The sequence below is a fragment of the Crotalus tigris genome, unplaced genomic scaffold (genome assembly GCF_016545835.1).
Source record: "Crotalus tigris isolate CLP2741 ecotype Arizona unplaced genomic scaffold, ASM1654583v1 scf7180000017611.44802233496:7321179, whole genome shotgun sequence".
NCBI classification, from domain to species: Eukaryota; Metazoa; Chordata; class Lepidosauria; order Squamata; family Viperidae; genus Crotalus; species Crotalus tigris.
The window spans coordinates 1,725,001-1,742,798 of NW_024096511.1; the positions used below are offsets into that span (position 1 = coordinate 1,725,001).

Sequence of the window (17,798 nt, forward strand, 5' to 3'; positions counted from 1 at the left end):
CTGCCAGTGCACCTGAATAATTTCAACCTAAAAACTCCTACCAGTTGAGAAATCATGAGCTGATATCACCCACACCATTTAATTGAATGAGGCCCATACAGATGTTAGCAAATATTGAATTACTGAATCTGGAGTTATCTGAATGTAGATTCAAATGAATGGGAAACTACTTTAAAATAAATTCATCTGAAGTTTTGCCTTTCTTTGTTTGCAGATTTTTTAAAATCAGTAGTTTCTATTTTTTAAACCAGGATTTTATGTTTTGTTTCATAATGCCAACTTAATAACACACCATTGTAATATCCACTCAGTTACATCTGAGCTGCCTACCTGCTAAAACTGCAAATTGTGCTTGAGGAAAAGACCATCATGAACAAGGGCATGATATCCTGAAAGGAGAGAATGAATGTGATAGTCCAGGGGTGTCAAACTGCCGGCCCACGGGCCGGATGCGTCACCAGGAAGCCACGCCCACCCCATTGCCAGCAATGGTGAAAAAGCTCCGATACATTGTGTGACGTCACATGACATCGCAAGTTTGACATGCCTGTGATAGTCTAAAGTATTAAAGGGCAATAGCAGTGGAATGGTAGAATATTCCCATGCGATCTTTAATTTCTGATCATTGGGTGAAGATAAGAAACCACAGAGCAATTTGAGACCTGTATGTCTAAATCACTATCTCCCATTATGTTTATACTTAGATACCATTGCATGGTAAGCAAGCTGCTACCTTACGGTTTATTTTGAACTACAGCTCCCAGAATGTCTTCTCAAATTAGCTGGGTCTGGTAGAATTAAAATCCAAAACATAGACAGCAGCTGGCTTGACTCTGGACTACAGCCATTACAACAGGCTGGTGTTGTATTCATCTAGAACAGGGATGTCAAACTCAATTTCATTGAGGGCCACATCAGCATTGCGGTTGCCCTCAGGGGGCAGGTGGATGTGGCCTACTGGGTGGTTATGGATGGAGTGGGTGTGACCTACTGGGTGGGTGTGGCCAGCTCTACATCGTTTGCATTGCAGGGGCCTGAGCAGGAGTGAGATAAATCTGAGGGTCTCTGGAAGAAGGAGGTGGGACCAGGGCAAGTGCCAAGGCATGGTCCACTGGAGGAGCTTTACAGGCCATGCGGGGGGGGGCTTATGGAGCTAAGACTGAATACGTTTCAGCATAGATGGCCACCACAATATTGTACATTGGCTCTCAGCTGGCCTGGGCCATGGCCAAGGCAGAGGGGGCCGTTCCCTCACTCTTTCCAGGTTGGCTTCGCGGGCCACATGAAACGGGCTGCGTCCGGCCCCCAGGCCTTGTGTTTGACATGTCTGATCTAGAATGAGGCCCCAAGCGGCACTTTCCATTGGTTACAGGTTAAAACTCCTGGCCTTCATGTTCAGGCAACACTGTTTATTACATTTTCTCTTTGATCTGTTGGATACTAATTAGTATTAAAGTGTTTAGTTATTTGATTATTTTAATTGTTAGCCTTATTGTATCTTTCCTAACCAAATGCTATCTGAATGTGCTGAACTTTTAAGTCCCACGACTTTACATTAACTTATTTCAGTTGCTATTAAGTTTTATTTTAGAACTAACCACTAAGGTCCAGTTTAAAGAAATGATTGTTTAGAGTTTTTAACTAAAGCAAAATGTCAGAGACGTGATGATCCAAGTTCTGCTATTCTGCGATTGTGACCTTTCCTGGACCAAGAGGCCCTTGAGACTGTGGCTCATGCCCTTGTTACCCTCTTGTTAAACTACTGCAGTACTTTAAACATCCTTGAAAAATAACCCAGAAGTAGCAGCTAGCATGAAAGGTGGTTCTTACCTATGAACAGATATAAGCAACCTTTGCTGTGGGATCTGAACAAATTGCCAGCAAAATTCCAGGCCAAGTTCAAGTTGCTGGTTTTTACCCATAAAACTTATACAGTATGGCTTGCATCTCCACTACCTTTTAAACTATCTGCTTGCACAAGGGAGTCTTTGTGAGTCCTCGCTTCCTGAAAGAGAGAGCTAGATGCCTAGAGAATGACACTTTCCCAAAGACCCCTCCCTGCTGATATATAAGAAGGCTGTCAAAATAGTATTATTTTGAACGGGCTTTGGGGAAGAAAGCTGAGTAGTGAATTTCAATATTTTATTGAATGTCTATGTCTATGGAGATAATCATCCAGGTAATGTTTATCTCAAAGGTGCTTTTTCCAAAAGGCAACTGGACTTTCTTGGGTTTTTTTCCTTTGAAAATGTTTCCCTTGTCATCCAAGAAACTTCTTCAGAAAACTGAAGACGCTTCTAGGGATGAGCAGCGAAACCTTTTCAAATGAAGAAGAAAAAAAAAACAAGAAAGTCCAGTTGCCTTTTGAAAAAAGCACTTTTCAGACACACGATTGGCTTGTTAGAATCATGTGAGGCACATTCATGATTGCAAATAAGCAATGTGGAGGACACCAGATTGGGGGATGTTGCTCCTGACCACATGTGTAATTTTTAATTTTTTGGTCCCATTATTATCTCCACTACTGAGATTAATCTATCTATTCTCCTCAGGGCACTGAATCTGGTTCTCTGACAGTCCTATGTCAACACGAATCACAACACAATAGTTTCTCAGGATCTCACAAAGTGACCTTCGGAAATTATTTTGGGACAAAAGATTCTTCATTTTAAAAAGATGTTTCTTTAAAGGACCTCCTTCCTTAGAGATGTATACTTGCCAGTTGCCCAAAACAAAACAAAACAAAAAAAAACCTGCCTTATTGAAAAGGTTTGCTAGCTGAATAGCCACTAGAACAATAAATGCAAAAGGCTATAAAATGAGCAATGTACATTATGTGGCTGGAATTAAAGAGCAAGACGAATGGAGGCAGGATGTCGTATGATCAAAGGGAATATATTGAACTGCTTATTCCTGTTCTTTAAGATAAAACGAGTGCTTCGGTGTAATCTTGAAATGGGGATGTAGAATAAATTCCTACTAGACCAAACAAGAAACAATGACTGATGAATTCAGCAGCCAGGAAAAGTAGTGATATTTGTAAGTAATACTACGTGGAGATTTTCTTGTGCCATTTCCCCAAATCATTTGAAGGGAAATACCGGATTAGCTAACCTTGTGTCAGGTCCATTAGATAAACTCTCCAACTGTTCCTGACTGAAGTAAGTAGAGCTGGGAGTAAAAGCAGATGGTTTTTATTTAAGGTTTTGTGTAATGGCTTACTCTTACTATTTTTTTAAAAAATAATAATAAAAGCATTGATTTAACGGGATAACAAGCAAAAGTTTCACAGTTTTATCTTTTCACAGGCAGCTTCATCCCAATAGGAAATGCTTTCAGCCAAACACCATCAGCCGGACTACACTCGGTAAGAAATAGTATGTTACTTCCTTTCTGCAGAAAAAATATATATTAATCTTTACAAAAATAATCTTCAAAGATTACCACTGAACAAAAGCTTTCTTCCACTTGCCTTCAATTACAAAGACTTCCCTCCAGAAAAGCTGTCTGCTTTCCATAATAACAAAACCAAAGAATGAACAATACAATATTCTCTCTCCCTGTAATTCATTTTAATTAGGTAAACTGTGATGGCAAATTCTCCATCTAAAACAAAATACAGACTTGCGGAGAAAAATTTTAAGAGCTCAAACTGACATGTTAACTGCAGTTTAAGATGAGAAGAAAAATTAATTTTTGCCAATTTATTAACTTAAGCAGGATTGCTTTTGTTGTTGTTAGTGTTTGGAGAAGCCATAAGAAGACTGACAAAAAGAGAAACATTCATTTTTTTATTTGCAACAGGTTATTGCAGGGGTCTTCAAACTTGGCCCTTTTATGACTTGCAGACTTCAACTCCCAGAATTGCTCAGCCAGGAAAATTTGGAGGTTCTTTGAAAATGCTGGAAAACTTCATTATCTTCTATTACATACTATTGGCTGGGCTCATCCAAACTTTCAAAAAACGCTTTAATTTCTTATGGATTGAGCGCTTGTAGCAATCTTAAACAACCATGGTGTTATGTCCTGGGCTCTGATTGACAGAGCAGGTGCAGGAAGCTGCATTGAGACCCGGGCAGACCACATGGCCTGCCTGGGCCAGACAGGCTGTCTCCGGCTTAGTGAGCATGTGCGGGAGCAGGAAAATATGTTGCATTCATTGGCTGACGCTGTCCCTTGCAAAAGGTATAAAAGGGGGCGGAGCCATTTTGTTTGCTGTTCTGTTGAAGCTGAATAAATAAGTACCTGTTTGCTACTCTGCCTCGTTCAATGCCTACCAACGGGAGAAACAGAACATATGGGAAGAAGTTTGACTGGAAGAGGTCTGACAGCTGTCTTTCTGATCCATCAGTTTTTCTTATATTGCCATTTCCTGTTTTACAATCTCTGTCCCTCCAGACTTGATTGGAGGTTTTTAATAGTAGCTGTTCCTAAACTACAACTAGCCAGTCTTTCAGCTATAGATAGGTGGGTGTAAAAAAAAAAAGACAAGATTATTGTCACAAACACGATACGTAAGCATGCTAGTAATTTAAAATTACTACCTTGGTTTGGGCATTAAAAATAAAAAGGGAATGGAAAAGAAAAACTTTTAAAAAATTAATTTTTAAAGAAGTATCTGTCTGTGGTTTAAACCTGGCTTCTCTGGAAGGGACCTTAATAAAAGAGATCAAGGTGACAAATGGTAAAAGAAAACAGCCAGCAGGAAGGAAATAAAAACATGAATTTGTATATAAACATCCCTATTCCAACTTTTTGGCATTTTGCGGGAGAGGGGGTATGAAAACAGAAAAGATGGCAGTTGCAACAGTTCGATCAAAGCCCTAGTTGGGTATAAAATAATTTAAATTGATTTACAACTTAGAGCCCTTTATAAAGCATGGTTAACTGTCTTTTCAAGTGGGGCAGCCTTATAATTAAGTCTCCCCTGGATGTTGGCTGCTGTAATATTCCTTTGCAAACTAGAAATACCATAGATACTATGTGTTAGTTAATCTTCTTGTATATCTTTGCTTATCCTTGACTTTACCCTTCATATAATTCTTTGTATAAATAAATGGTTGTAGCTGAAAATCAGTATGTACACATGCAATGTTTAATTGGCTTTCTGGAATCCTGGATTACAGCATGGTTTAGATTTATAAACGGGGGTTCTTTGGGGTGAAATTGCTCTGTATTGAGCTACAGTGGTCCACAAAATTGTACAGCAACAGTTCTCACTGGATACATCAGTGCAGAAATCCATTATGCTGTTTATTACTTTTTTCTTTTTAATTGAAGTGGTCTGATTTTTCTTCTAATAGTATGCAAATTAACATCTTTTAAAGTCAAAAGGATGTTTTCTGATTAAAGAAAAACGGATTGAAATAATTGTACAGCCTGACTAATTTTAGCTGTTGAATTATTTAATCTGCTTTTCAATTCATCTTTTTTAAAAATGAAATTCCTATAGGCTTTGTTACGGCAGCTGTGTTTGCATTTCATGTATGTATGTTTGTACATTACAGATTTCAATAAAGTACAGTCTGGCAGAGCTTTTCCTCTAGGCAGATTATAGATTCCCATGCTCATTAAATCTTTGAAAGACTGTAATCAAATAAGGATCACAGTTATCCAAAAACTCAGGAAAGCAGCAGCAGTACCCCTTATTATATAATAAGACCAGAGTTTTGTTACTTTTTGCATTTGAATTACTATCATGCCTGGCTGAGAAATTCTGGGAGTTGAAGTCCACAAGCCATAAAAGGGCCAAGATTGAAAACCCCTGCCTTAACCACTAGACCAAACTGGTTTTTATTTTTTTCAAACTTTTACAATAGGGACACTGGCAGAAGCAAGGGACAATCGATGTTGGATGCATTTCTCCATCTTTACAAGCAGGAGTATTCTGAGCAGAATACTATTTAGGAAATGCCACAATCCACAGTATTTTGTATCAAATCTCTTTTTCTCATAACCTGGATCTTTTTTCCACTGTGCTGTTCAGCATGAAATATAACCTTAATCAACTCAGCTGACTCTCATGTCAAGTTACTTCATTAACTCCAGAAGTGATAATGAGTATATTCATATAACAAGCTAAGCCATGTTGAGAACTAATCATGGTAACCCTCTTATCTATCACTTTGGAATCAGATGGCATGGCAAACTGTGATTTGCTGGTTTATCCACAGTAGCTGTTACTCCAAACAGGGGGTCTTCAAACTTAGCCCTTTTATGACTTGTGGACTTCAACTCCCAGAATTCCTCAGCCAGGCATGCTGGCTGAGGAATTCTGGGAGTTGAAGTCCACAAGTCATAAAAGGGCTAAGTCCACAAGTTTGAAGACCCTTGCTCCAAACAGTTTGGCTGCTGTGCAACAGAGAAGCTGCAGATAACTATAGATAACTTTTTTTTTTTGGTCAGGATTATATCCTAAGGGGTAATGCCTTAGCTAAATTTAAGCACTTTTAGATATATTAACTGATGCCATTTTATGCTCTTGAAGCAAAGAGAATTGGAATGGTCAATAATGACTAGTCCCAATAACTGGGTAGCTCTGAGTTCCTTTAGTCCAAGCTAAAATCACCAGGTGAGTTATTTACATATAGTTCACATCAGACTGCATAAGGTATGTTGTGCAAACACATTCAATAATAAACATAGGTGGAATTACACAGTTCAGCCCTTCCCTGCCCCAATAATGTTGTGTTCAGTAAATGCCCTCAAGAAAGGAGAAGGAACAATTTAATATCAGCAATTACAGCTAGCTCCATCTGGACCTTCAGGCACACTTTTTGCCATCTCCAAATCAGGAAAAAAAACAAACTTATTTTACCATAAGTTCAAAATATACAATATTGTTATTTTTGTGTTTTTAAACTCCTAGTCAGGATAATAAAGGAAAAGAAAGAAAGGATGGGAGTAGCTGATTTTGTAGTATTTGACTTTCATATATATGTATGTATTTATGTATGTATGTATGTGTGTGTGTGTGTGTGTGTGTGTATATATATATATATATATATATATATATATATATATATATATATGCGATTAAAAAGCTTAAAAATATGAATCCTGGGAATATTCATAATGAAAATATAAAATGAGCACCAGGGTAATAAAAACTATAAAAGTTTTTAATAAATTAAAACTATAAAAGTTTTAAAAAGCGCCAAGCTTTCGCCGTCACCTGCCGGCATCCTCAGGGCTGGCGCGCCAGAGAATGAGAAGGTCTTTTATAGGCGTGTCGAGGTTTGCGCCCGGATCCTTGATCTTGTTATCGGGCCTAATTGGTTCAGCCGTGTGTAATTGACCTGTACTTCTTTTCTCTTTTTGGTTGCATTTTTATCCTCATCCATCTCCAATTCTCCCAACTCCGGATTAGCTAGATGGCAATTCCGGTTATTTCGGTTGCCTTTATGTTCTGACCTCCCCTCAGGCTCAGGTGGTAATGCACATTCCACATTCCTTTCTCCACCATGTCTTGTCCGGTTGTTACTTTTAGAATCGCATTCATTTCCGGTCTCAATACTTTCGTTTTTAATGTGTCCGTCATCCTGGTGATCTCGTAAGTTGCTACGGGTCCGGTGCAGCGTGGGGGGGTATTCCGCAAGGTGGAGGGATCGTCCCTTATTCGTTGTCATGCCCAGCTGTCTTGCGCGTGTCCTACTCCAGTACTCAGTCCAGGGTGTGTGTGCACAGCAATCAAGCCGCGTCCCTCCTGGTTGCAGCGCTCTTCCTCAGTTCTCCCCTTTTTTTACGCTGTTCAAAGCATTCGCGTGTGTTCCATGGGAGTCTTCAGGATCGTCACACCCCCTACCCGACGATCCTGTTGTCTAATGGAATGCTAAATGCTAAAAGAAGCCTGGTTCTCGAATAACAACTCAATCAATCGTCACATTGACTTGCACCCAGCACAACAAGCGCTACGAAAATGGAACTCAAACCATCATCCTTTATATCACAAACCTTACAATCAACATGCACAACATTCCAAACCAGGAGCTACACCTCCTCCCTACCAGAAACAATCTGATAGAGACTACCCAGAAACCCCCCAACAATATCAAGGGGAAACCACACCCCCTTTAATTGGAGAAAACAACAATAATGACATTGGAGCGCTTAAGAAATTTGAGGATAGAACCACTAAATTTAGCACTACCCATAATAATAATGGGTAATAATAATAAAGGTGGATATCCCATACAGAGAGGGGAGAAAAAACATGTGATGACAACCCGTTCGCTTGATAAAAGGGAAAGTAACATGAGCGGGGAATCTGCCCAAATACCAACAGACTTTTGCTCACAGAAATGGGGGGGATTTAACTTGAATATTGACCTAAGAGGGAAGATGAGCATGGGGGACACCATGATGGAGGAGGATGATTCAAACATTGAAAAATACCACATCCAGTTGATGCTTGTACATGCGAGCGAAGATAAATATGGGAGCACGCAGCAGAGGAAAGATGTTAAATTGCAGCCGATGAAGCCCCGCCTCCATGGTAGGATACACAATGACATCAAACTAACCCCCCCCACTGCAACGAGAGCCAATACTGCCGGGAGAGGGCGGAACATAACTTTAACAATACCCCCTGAGGTCGACGGAAATGTGAACAAAAGTGCTCGAGAGAACGACAGAAGAAATCTTTACTCCGATTCCCCCCCCACCTATCAGCTGTTCAGCAGGGAATGCTAGCACAGTCTAGGAACCACGTGCAGACGTCTATGGAACCCGTTTGAACCACCTTGTTAGAAACGGTCTCTCAGCCCTGAAGATGTTGGGGAGTTTTCCCAACGAAAGCTTGGCAACCTTTTAATATAGTAAAATACTTTAATTGAAGTATTTTAACTTTAAACTCTCCTGGTGAACGCGCTTTATTCATTCCATTTATAATTATGCCCGGGAGTCGCATTTTCACCATCATTATTGAATTTGATGATCGAGCAGTACTGCTCACAGCCAGAAAATGGGAGAAATTGACAAGACGCATCTCAGCAGCTTACCGCAGAATAGCGTTCCTACACACCTGCGCTCGAGAAGACCTCCCACCCAAGATGTTAAGAAGGAAACCTGTTATTGATACAAATGAATGCATACAAGCCCTCCATCGGTTTCAACGCCAGACGGTTAAAGCCCTTATTAACGACCAGCACAGACGTGTAGAAAATTTAAAAAAATGGGCTCTTGAACTTCAAAGACATTGTAACTCGACTTTATCAGAACACCACTTCCAAGCACTGAGTCATCACATCCAAATGGTAGCTAGAAAAACGAATCAAGAAACAACAGCACACCTCCAACGTAAGATGAATGCCATACGTAAGTCCCAATATAGTAATTTTACCAATAGAGTAGTTTGTAACCTCTCTTCCAAACCTCTGACCAACTCACAACTCACCCTACTGCAACGTGATACTAATCATAACCTTCTGGATGCCTACCCTTTAGATTTTATATCTGCACTGGAGCCTGCTATGCATCATATGGGGACAGATGAAGACACCAGAAATTCCATTAGACAACAGATCACAGGGCTACTTACTAAGCACAGGTACCATCACACCCTATCTAGAGAAGAAACTGGAGCTATCACACAACTTAAAAGAGATGATACTATTGTCATACTTCCTGCAGACAAAGGTAGGGTGACTGTTATTATGGATAGAACACTGTATACAGCTAAAGCACTTGAACTCTTGAATGATAAGTTGGCCTATAGAGTAATTAAAAAAGACCCCTCAATAAAGCTCAAAAATAAAATCAACAAACTGCTAGACAACTTTAAGCGTTGTAAGAAGATCGGAGATGACACCCTAAAGAGGATACGTCCCTGTGACACGGCCCTTGCCCGTTTTTACGGTCTACCAAAGATACACAAAGAAGGTACCCCCCTTCGCCCCATTGTATCATTCAGGGGCACCCCCATCTCAGGACTAGCTAAATGGCTTAGTACCCGCATCAACCACCTTGTAGATGGCAGTAACACCATGGTCAGATCTGCAGAAGAATTTTTAACTAGAATTAAGACCCTTAGGGTGGAGGATGATGAGATGATGGTGTCGTTCGACGTCACCTCTCTCTTCACCTCCATTCCCCAGGACTTAGCCATCTCTGTCCTGAAAGAACGTTTGACATCTATGAATGAAAGTCATCACCAAGATTCCCTTCAGACGGAAGACCTCGTGAAATTGATAGAAATATGTCTCCAGACTTATTTCACATTCCAAGGTACCATCTATGAACAAATAAAAGGAACCCCGATGGGCTCCCCCATCTCCAGTATTATAGCTGAGGTAGTCCTTCAACAGCTTGAACATAAGGCTATGACTTTATACCAACCCAAATTTTGGGTTCGATACGTGGACGATACATTTGCCATTGTCAAAAGACAACATGTAACTACATTTATGGGAATATTAAATTCCATCTACTCTGACATAAAGTTTACTGTAGAGGAAGAAAGACACAATTCTCTTGCCTTCTTAGATGTTTCCATCCACCGTCAACCAGATGGATACCTACATACGAAGGTATTCCGTAAACCAACCCACACGGATAGAATCCTCCATTACCAGAGTAATCATCCTGTTTCCCATAAAATCAGCTGCATAAAAACGTTATTTAAACGCGTTGACTCCCACTGCAGCACGGATGAATATAAGAAAGAAGAGAGGAGACACCTCTTCCGTACGTGCATATATAACGGTTATCCATTAAAATTTATCAAACGACATTGTACAACTTTCCAGCACCAGACCACCCAACGAAGAAGGGATTCCCCCCTACAAAAAACACGCATCTCCCTCCCATACATAAGTAACATCTCAGAGGCCACAGCCAGACTACTAGCACCCCATGGTATAGAAGTAGCTCACAAACCTAACCAAACCCTACGATCAAAAATTATGCGTCCAAAGGACCCCCTACCTACCATGGAGAAATCTGCTATTGTTTATAAGATCAACTGCAAAAACTGCGAAGGCAACTATGTGGAGAAACAGCCAAATGCTTGAAAACTCGCCTCCACGAACACAAACTGGCCATAAAACGAGGCGAACCACACTCACAACTTTGGATGCATATGGCACAACAAGGCCATCAGTTTGACTTCAATAACACCCTTATCATAGCCAGTGATGCCACGAAGGGAGGTCGGCTGCTAAAAGAAGCCTGGTTCTCGAATAACAACTCAATCAATCGTCACATTGACTTGCACCCAGCACAACAAGCGCTACGAAAATGGAACTCAAACCATCATCCTTTATATCACAAACCTTACAATCAACATGCACACATTCCAAACCAGGAGCTACACCTCCTCCCTACCAGAAACAATCTGATATAGACTACCCAGAAACCCCCCAACAATATCAAGGGGAAACCACACCCCCTTTAATTGGAGAAAACAATAATAATGACATTGGAGCGCTTAAGAAATTTGAGGATAGAACCACTAAATTTAGCACTACCCATAATAATAATAAAGGTGGATATCCCATACAGAGAGGGGAGAAAAAACATGTGATGACGACCCGTTCGCTTGATAAAAGGGAAAGTAACATGAGCGGGGAATCTGCCCAAATACCAACAGACATTTGCTCACAGAAATGGGGGGGATTTAACCTGAATATTGACCTACGAGGGAAGATGAGCATGGGGGACACCATGATGGAGGAGGATGATTCAAACATTGAAAAATACCACATCCAGTTGATGCTTGTACATGCGAGCGAAGATAAATATGGGAGCACGCAGCAGAGGAAAGATGTTAAATTGCAGCCGATGAAGCCCCGCCTCCATGGTAGGATACACAATGACATCAAACTAAACCCCCCCCCACTGCAACGAGAGCCAATACTGCCGGGAGAGGGCGGAACATAACTTTAACAATACCCCCTGAGGTCGACGGAAATGTGAACAAAAGTGCTCGAGAGAACGACAGAAGAAATCTTTACTCCGATTCCCCCCCCACCTATCAGCTGTTCAGCAGGGAATGCTAGCACAGTCTAGGAACCACGTGCAGACGTCTATGGAACCCGTTTGAATCACCTTGGTAGAAACGGTCTCTCAGCCCTGAAGATGTTGGGGAGTTTTCCCAACGAAAGCTTGGCAACCTTTTAATATAGTAAAATACTTTAATTAAAGTATTTTAACTTTAAACTCTCCTGGTGAACGCGCTTTATTCATTTCATTTATATATATATATATATATATATATATATATATATATATATATATATATATATAGGTCTTTGGTTGTTCGGGTTTTCTCCCACGTAAAATTGGAAGTGTCTTTTCGACGAAGTCCCATTCGTCATCTTCAGGCTGGTGCTTTCAGCAGTCTTAGCTGTTTCTTCCTTTTAACTGCCAGTGGGGGTATGAACTGATTGGGTGGGAGCTTGGCTGTGTTCTGATTAGGTGGAGGTGTATTCTGATTGGTTAGGGGCTTGGCTGTGCTCTGATTGGCTGGGGGGTTTGCTGTGCTCTGATTGGCTGGGGGAGTGTTCTGTTTGGTTGTGCTCAGGTTAGTCTGAGTTGCAGGGGGGTTTAAGATTTTGGGCTGCCTTGCTATTTTTTGGCTTCGTGGTCGTGCCTCATCTTCATGGAGGGTGTCAGATTGCTTCATGTATGGATTGGAGGGGTTTAAAGTGGCTAATGATGCAGCTGCGGTCTGGCTTCTGGTTTGTGGTCGTGCCTCATCATCGGTGTGGCTTTGGGTTTGTTTTTTGCGTGGATGTGTGGTGGTGACATCCTTTGTGGTTTTTGTGAGTGGGTCTGGTATCATTTTTTGTGTTAGGGAGTCGTTTGTCAATAAGGGCGGGTTTCCAAATGGCTGGTAGGCGGGAGGTATCATCTCGCTTGTTCATGCTGTGTGGGCGTTTTTCTATCTCGATTGCTTCTCTGATTATTCTGTTATTAAAATGTTCACTTTTGGCAATGGTTCTGGTATTTTTAAAGTCAATTTCATGTCCTTTGGCTTTAAGGTGTTGGACCAGGGAAGATGTTGGTTCCTCTTTTTTGACTGAGTTCTTATGTTCTTCAATGCAGTCAAAAAAGAGGAACAACAGGAAGAAACAGCTAAGACCACACATTGCTGCTCGAAGCACGAAGCTGAAACACCAGCCTGAAGATGACGAATGGACTTTGTCGAAACGTCGCCAAGACACTTCCAATTTTACGCGGGAGAAAACCCGAACAACCAAAGACCTATATATATATATATATATATATATGTATGTGTATGTATGTATGTATGTATGTATATGTATATGTATATGTATATGTATATATGTATATATATATGTTTTCTGAGGTTTTCGCGGGTGTTTGTATGTAGGTCTTTGGTTGTTCGGGTTTTCTCCCGCGTAAAATTGGAAGTGTCTTGGCGACGTTTCGACGAAGTCCCATTCGTCATCTTCAGGCTGGTGCTTTCAGCTTCGTGCTTCGAGGAGCAACCTACATACAAACACCCGCGAAAACCTCAGAAAACAAATATATATATATATACACACACACACACATACACACACACACACACTGAAGTAAATTGAATGTCTTACCTTGAATTTTCTCCCTAAAAATTGCCACATAATTACCTTCTCATCGCACTGTACATGTACTGATACGCAGAGTTTTATGGGCTTGCCCATTAGTGGTGAAACTTTTCTCATTCGAGTTAGGGGAAATAAGGCAAAGCAATTATCAGAATGGGTTTCCATATTTTTTGCCCCTTCCGAAATTAAGAGAATTTCTTACTCAAAACCCGAGAGAGATTGAACTTGGCAAGATCTTGGTAGTTCTCAACTTACAACCACAACTGGGGCCGGAATGTCTGTTGTAAGTTGGTGCAGTCATAAATCAAGTTATCACGTGACCAGACCCAATTTTATGACCATTTTCACTGTGGTTTTTAAACAAATAGCTACAGTTGTTAAACAGATCTGGCTTCCCTAACTGACTTGCCTTCTCAGAAATTAGCTGGAAAGTCACAAATTGCAATCACATGCCTGCAAGACTGCAACCAGGGTAAATGCAAGGCATTTGCCAAGCACCCAAATTGTGATTATATGACTGTGGGGGAGGTGTGATAGTCATAACTTTGAGGATGGGTCGTGCGTTGCCTTTTTTTGAGGCTTGTCATATTTTTATATCAGTGTTAAACTGATCATAAGCCAAAGAATAAGCATATGTGCAGATTAATTATATTCAACTCCATCCGTGTCTATAAAATATTTTTCCTGTCAAAGTGTTTACTACAGAATGCATTAAAATGATACAAAACTCTGTATACAGTGCTGTAATATGAGAAGCAAGCACCACTTATAACAGTTTGAGGTAAAGCAACAAAATATCACCATGTGTATAAGAAAAATTACCAATAAGGAATTTGCAAAAGAAACCTATTTTGCTTTAATGGAGTTTATTCCATAAGTTTGTACAACATACCATGACTTGCTTTAACAATTGGCTGATGTAAAGATTGGGAGAGAAAAATATCAAATACCTATCATGATATCTATTACAATGGAAACTTTTGTGCAGTAACATACATATTCACATCTCAGTGAGAACAATGTAATGCTGAAATATCTTTTTGTTGTTTTTTTTGTTTACATTTAAATGTTTACCCAGGATTTCCCCCCAAAATAAATCTTCCAGATGTGTTGGACTTGAATTCTGGTAATTCCCAACTGAAGAAAATGTTGATTTGAATCTGGATATCTTCAACTAAACCGCTTTTTGTTCAAAATAATTTCCTATTTCCTACACTCTCCCCAAATGTTGCAAATTACTTAGAGGCTATTTTTGCAGTGTGTGACATTTTCATACAAATTTCTCCCAAAAGCCATAAGAAAGATGTTTATTTATTTATTTCTGCAAGCTCCGATGTTAAGGGCTTCCCTTGCATAAAACCACAAAATGTGAAAATGGCATGCACCAGCCTGCTGCATCCATTCAAATTGGATTATAGTTTTCACCCAATTCTAACAAAAGTAACTTTAAAAATATAAAGATGTTATAACTATTTGTTCATTTCCTATCCTATGGAGTACAGATCCCTTGCCATTAGTGATGGTGGATGGGGCTTTTGAGCATTGAAATCCAGAGGGCTTCAGGTTGCCCATCCCTGTACAAATGTATGAAAGGTTAAATGTGTGAAGCAAAGCTTCACATGAGATCCAAAATGAAGAGAATTCTGATCAAAATAGCTCAAAATAAAATGGTCCATATTCACAATAGCATGCAAATCTGTACATGCCTTTTATATCCTCCAATGCAAGATTATGTCTGTGATTTGAGGTAGATTTTAATCCATTACAATGATGTCCACACTTCTTTCTGAGTACATTGTTGGGCAGAAAAGCACATATTCCTTTAAGAGGAAGCCCTTTGGAGTCACATTTTAATAATCCTTTAACAAAACATCTGGGTGCATTCAAAATATCCCAAGGCATGCTGAAGCTTTAAATCTGTTATTTCCTAAAGCTTACCTCAGTTCATGGTTATTTGAGGAGCTTTTTTGAGAGCTCATAACTATCATCTTTTTGAAAGAATTATAATGAGAATAGCAGTAATAATCATCACATTGACTCATCCCAGAATAACAAGAGTCACTCCTTCCCTTTGGGTTAAATTCATTGCCTCTGCAATGTTGCTTTTCTACAAATATTTGTATTATGGAAAGTGCAAAGAAGAGGCTCTAACTTTTCTTGTCATGGCGGTTTTGAGATGATAATGTGGTAAATCAGATGGTTCTGTGGTCTAGGGCTACTGTAGATGTATTTGTGAAAAATCTGTGTGTCTATGCCCAAACCCAGTTTTTGTTTAGAATTGAAGGAGTAGTAGTTGTGGAGCAGACATTGTGTAACTTTTTCCTACTGTTTCCAATACAAGAATCTAGCTGAGGGTGTTTATTTGCCATATTTATAGGCCATCTACCCTGGGAGGCATACAGGCTAAAAACATAAAAAAATGCTTGTCAAACAACAGTCAAAACAATAAAAAAGGAGAATAAATAGCTGAACAGGGAAATAAAAGAAACACTGAATCAACAAAACAAGGACATGGTGTTCTAGCCTAATGTCTGGAGGATGAATTGGTTCTTTGAGACTCATCTGAAAGAGGGCAGGATGAGGGCTATTCTGGTTTCTGGGGGGATGCGATATCACCAGGCAGATGTCATGTGAGAGGGAGCACATCTCCTGGTTCCATCAGATGGCATTCCTTGATAGATGGAATCTGAAGTATGCCGTTTCTGTCAAATCTTACAGCAAAAAGATGGTTCCTTAAATAACAGGGTCTTGTGCCATGAAAGGCTTTATAGTTTGTGATCATTAATTGATTTGGTGGGAATTAGTGACAAGACGGGGAAACTGTAAGTAGGATGTTGTTAATACTCTTGACCCCATTTACATGAATAGATTGAATACAGATATTATCTAAATTAAAATATTATGTTTTAGTAATTTGTCAATATTAAATACTTTTTTATAGAACACTAATTTTACAGCTTCATCATATGCCAGAGGAGATGCTAATTCAATCTCTGTCCAGGAAACAGTAAGTGCTTTTTCACTTTATTGCATTGTACAATATATTGATTTTTCAATTGTTAAGCTTGTACACGGTAATTAATTATCCTAAATTGCTTTTAGACATATATTGGCCCAGATCAATCCAAACCAAGATGATATATTTCTTTACATATTTTAGGCCATTGTATCATTGATTATTTTGTCAACACAAAGAAGCAAATGTCACTTTTTAAAAACTTTAGCAAACACATCCTGTAGCTTGTAGTGAACATTTATGGAAGTGTACTAACGTTGGTTGTTATGTCACCAAATAGTTTTTAACATTTTAAAAGAAGATTTATCAGATTATAATAAGGTGTATAATTATGCTATAAAAATAGTGATCCACATTTCCAAATTGATTGTATTGACTGATACCCAAAATATCCATTCTTAAATGAAAGAAAACTTGTTCTTGAAGGGAGCAAAAATCATTCACATTTATCCATTAGAAATAATGGGAAATGTTGTGTTACTCAGCATTTCATAAAAGGAGTTCATAGTATTTTTTTTCAAAAGGCTGATGCTCTTATTTTATATAAATAATTGAAAATAAGTGTCTAATCATTATGGAAATGTCTTGTAAGCCCTGATGGGTGGAGACTGAATATTTGTTGGAATAGCTATTCATTTTTGTTGCAAGCACTTCGCTAGATTTTCTGAGCACTTAATTTTTAAATGAATCCAAGTTTGCAGAGATGGTGGTAACTCTGCATATCTCTGCATAAGGGATAACTCTGATGATTTATGTACAAGCTGATCCACTGGTGATCGTATAGTGAGTTTTATAGAGTAGGGGGTTGCTTGTTTATTTTAGTTGCTTCTGAGACAGATGTGACTTGTTGGGAGTGGCTTAATAAAGAAAACCATACACATTAGTTTAAGATTGTGACTACCTTTTTTAAAAAAAACCAAAACTTTAATTAGTGCTCGTTTAAATTGAGCTAAGATATCTGAAGGCACTAAGATGCAAACATTCATGAATATATATACAATATTTTCATTTGCTTTAAGTAATTATAATCAATTTCTAAAGTAACAAGTATGCTCTGTAAGTAAATTATATATGATATTACATTAAAAATCATCATTTAATACTTATTTTGTTAAAATCTAATTTTTCTGAATTATTTACCCTTACAATAGAAGAGAATATATGATGCTCAAAGTTGAACTGTGGAGTCCTTGGTGCTCTCTGAGTTTGGTGGTTTGCTTGCAGATGTTTAA

The 17,798-nt window shown here is 39.2% G+C and overlaps 1 protein-coding gene across 3 annotated transcripts in view; it reads left to right on the plus strand.

Annotated features, from left to right (window-relative positions):
* The window catches only part of AHI1 (Abelson helper integration site 1), an 88,335-nt gene that overhangs the window by 62,071 nt on the left and 8,466 nt on the right, over nt 1-17,798 (plus strand). For 2 of the 3 annotated variants that reach the window (XM_039323487.1, XM_039323497.1), the window contains exons 20-21: nt 3,309-3,367; nt 16,492-16,557. In XM_039323487.1, coding sequence (XP_039179421.1) covers nt 3,309-3,367; nt 16,492-16,557 — 125 coding nt within the window. Of the gene's footprint in view, nt 1-3,308; nt 3,368-3,804; nt 4,256-16,491; nt 16,558-17,798 lie in introns of those variants that run through there. The other variant, XM_039323505.1, reaches the window with a different exon arrangement.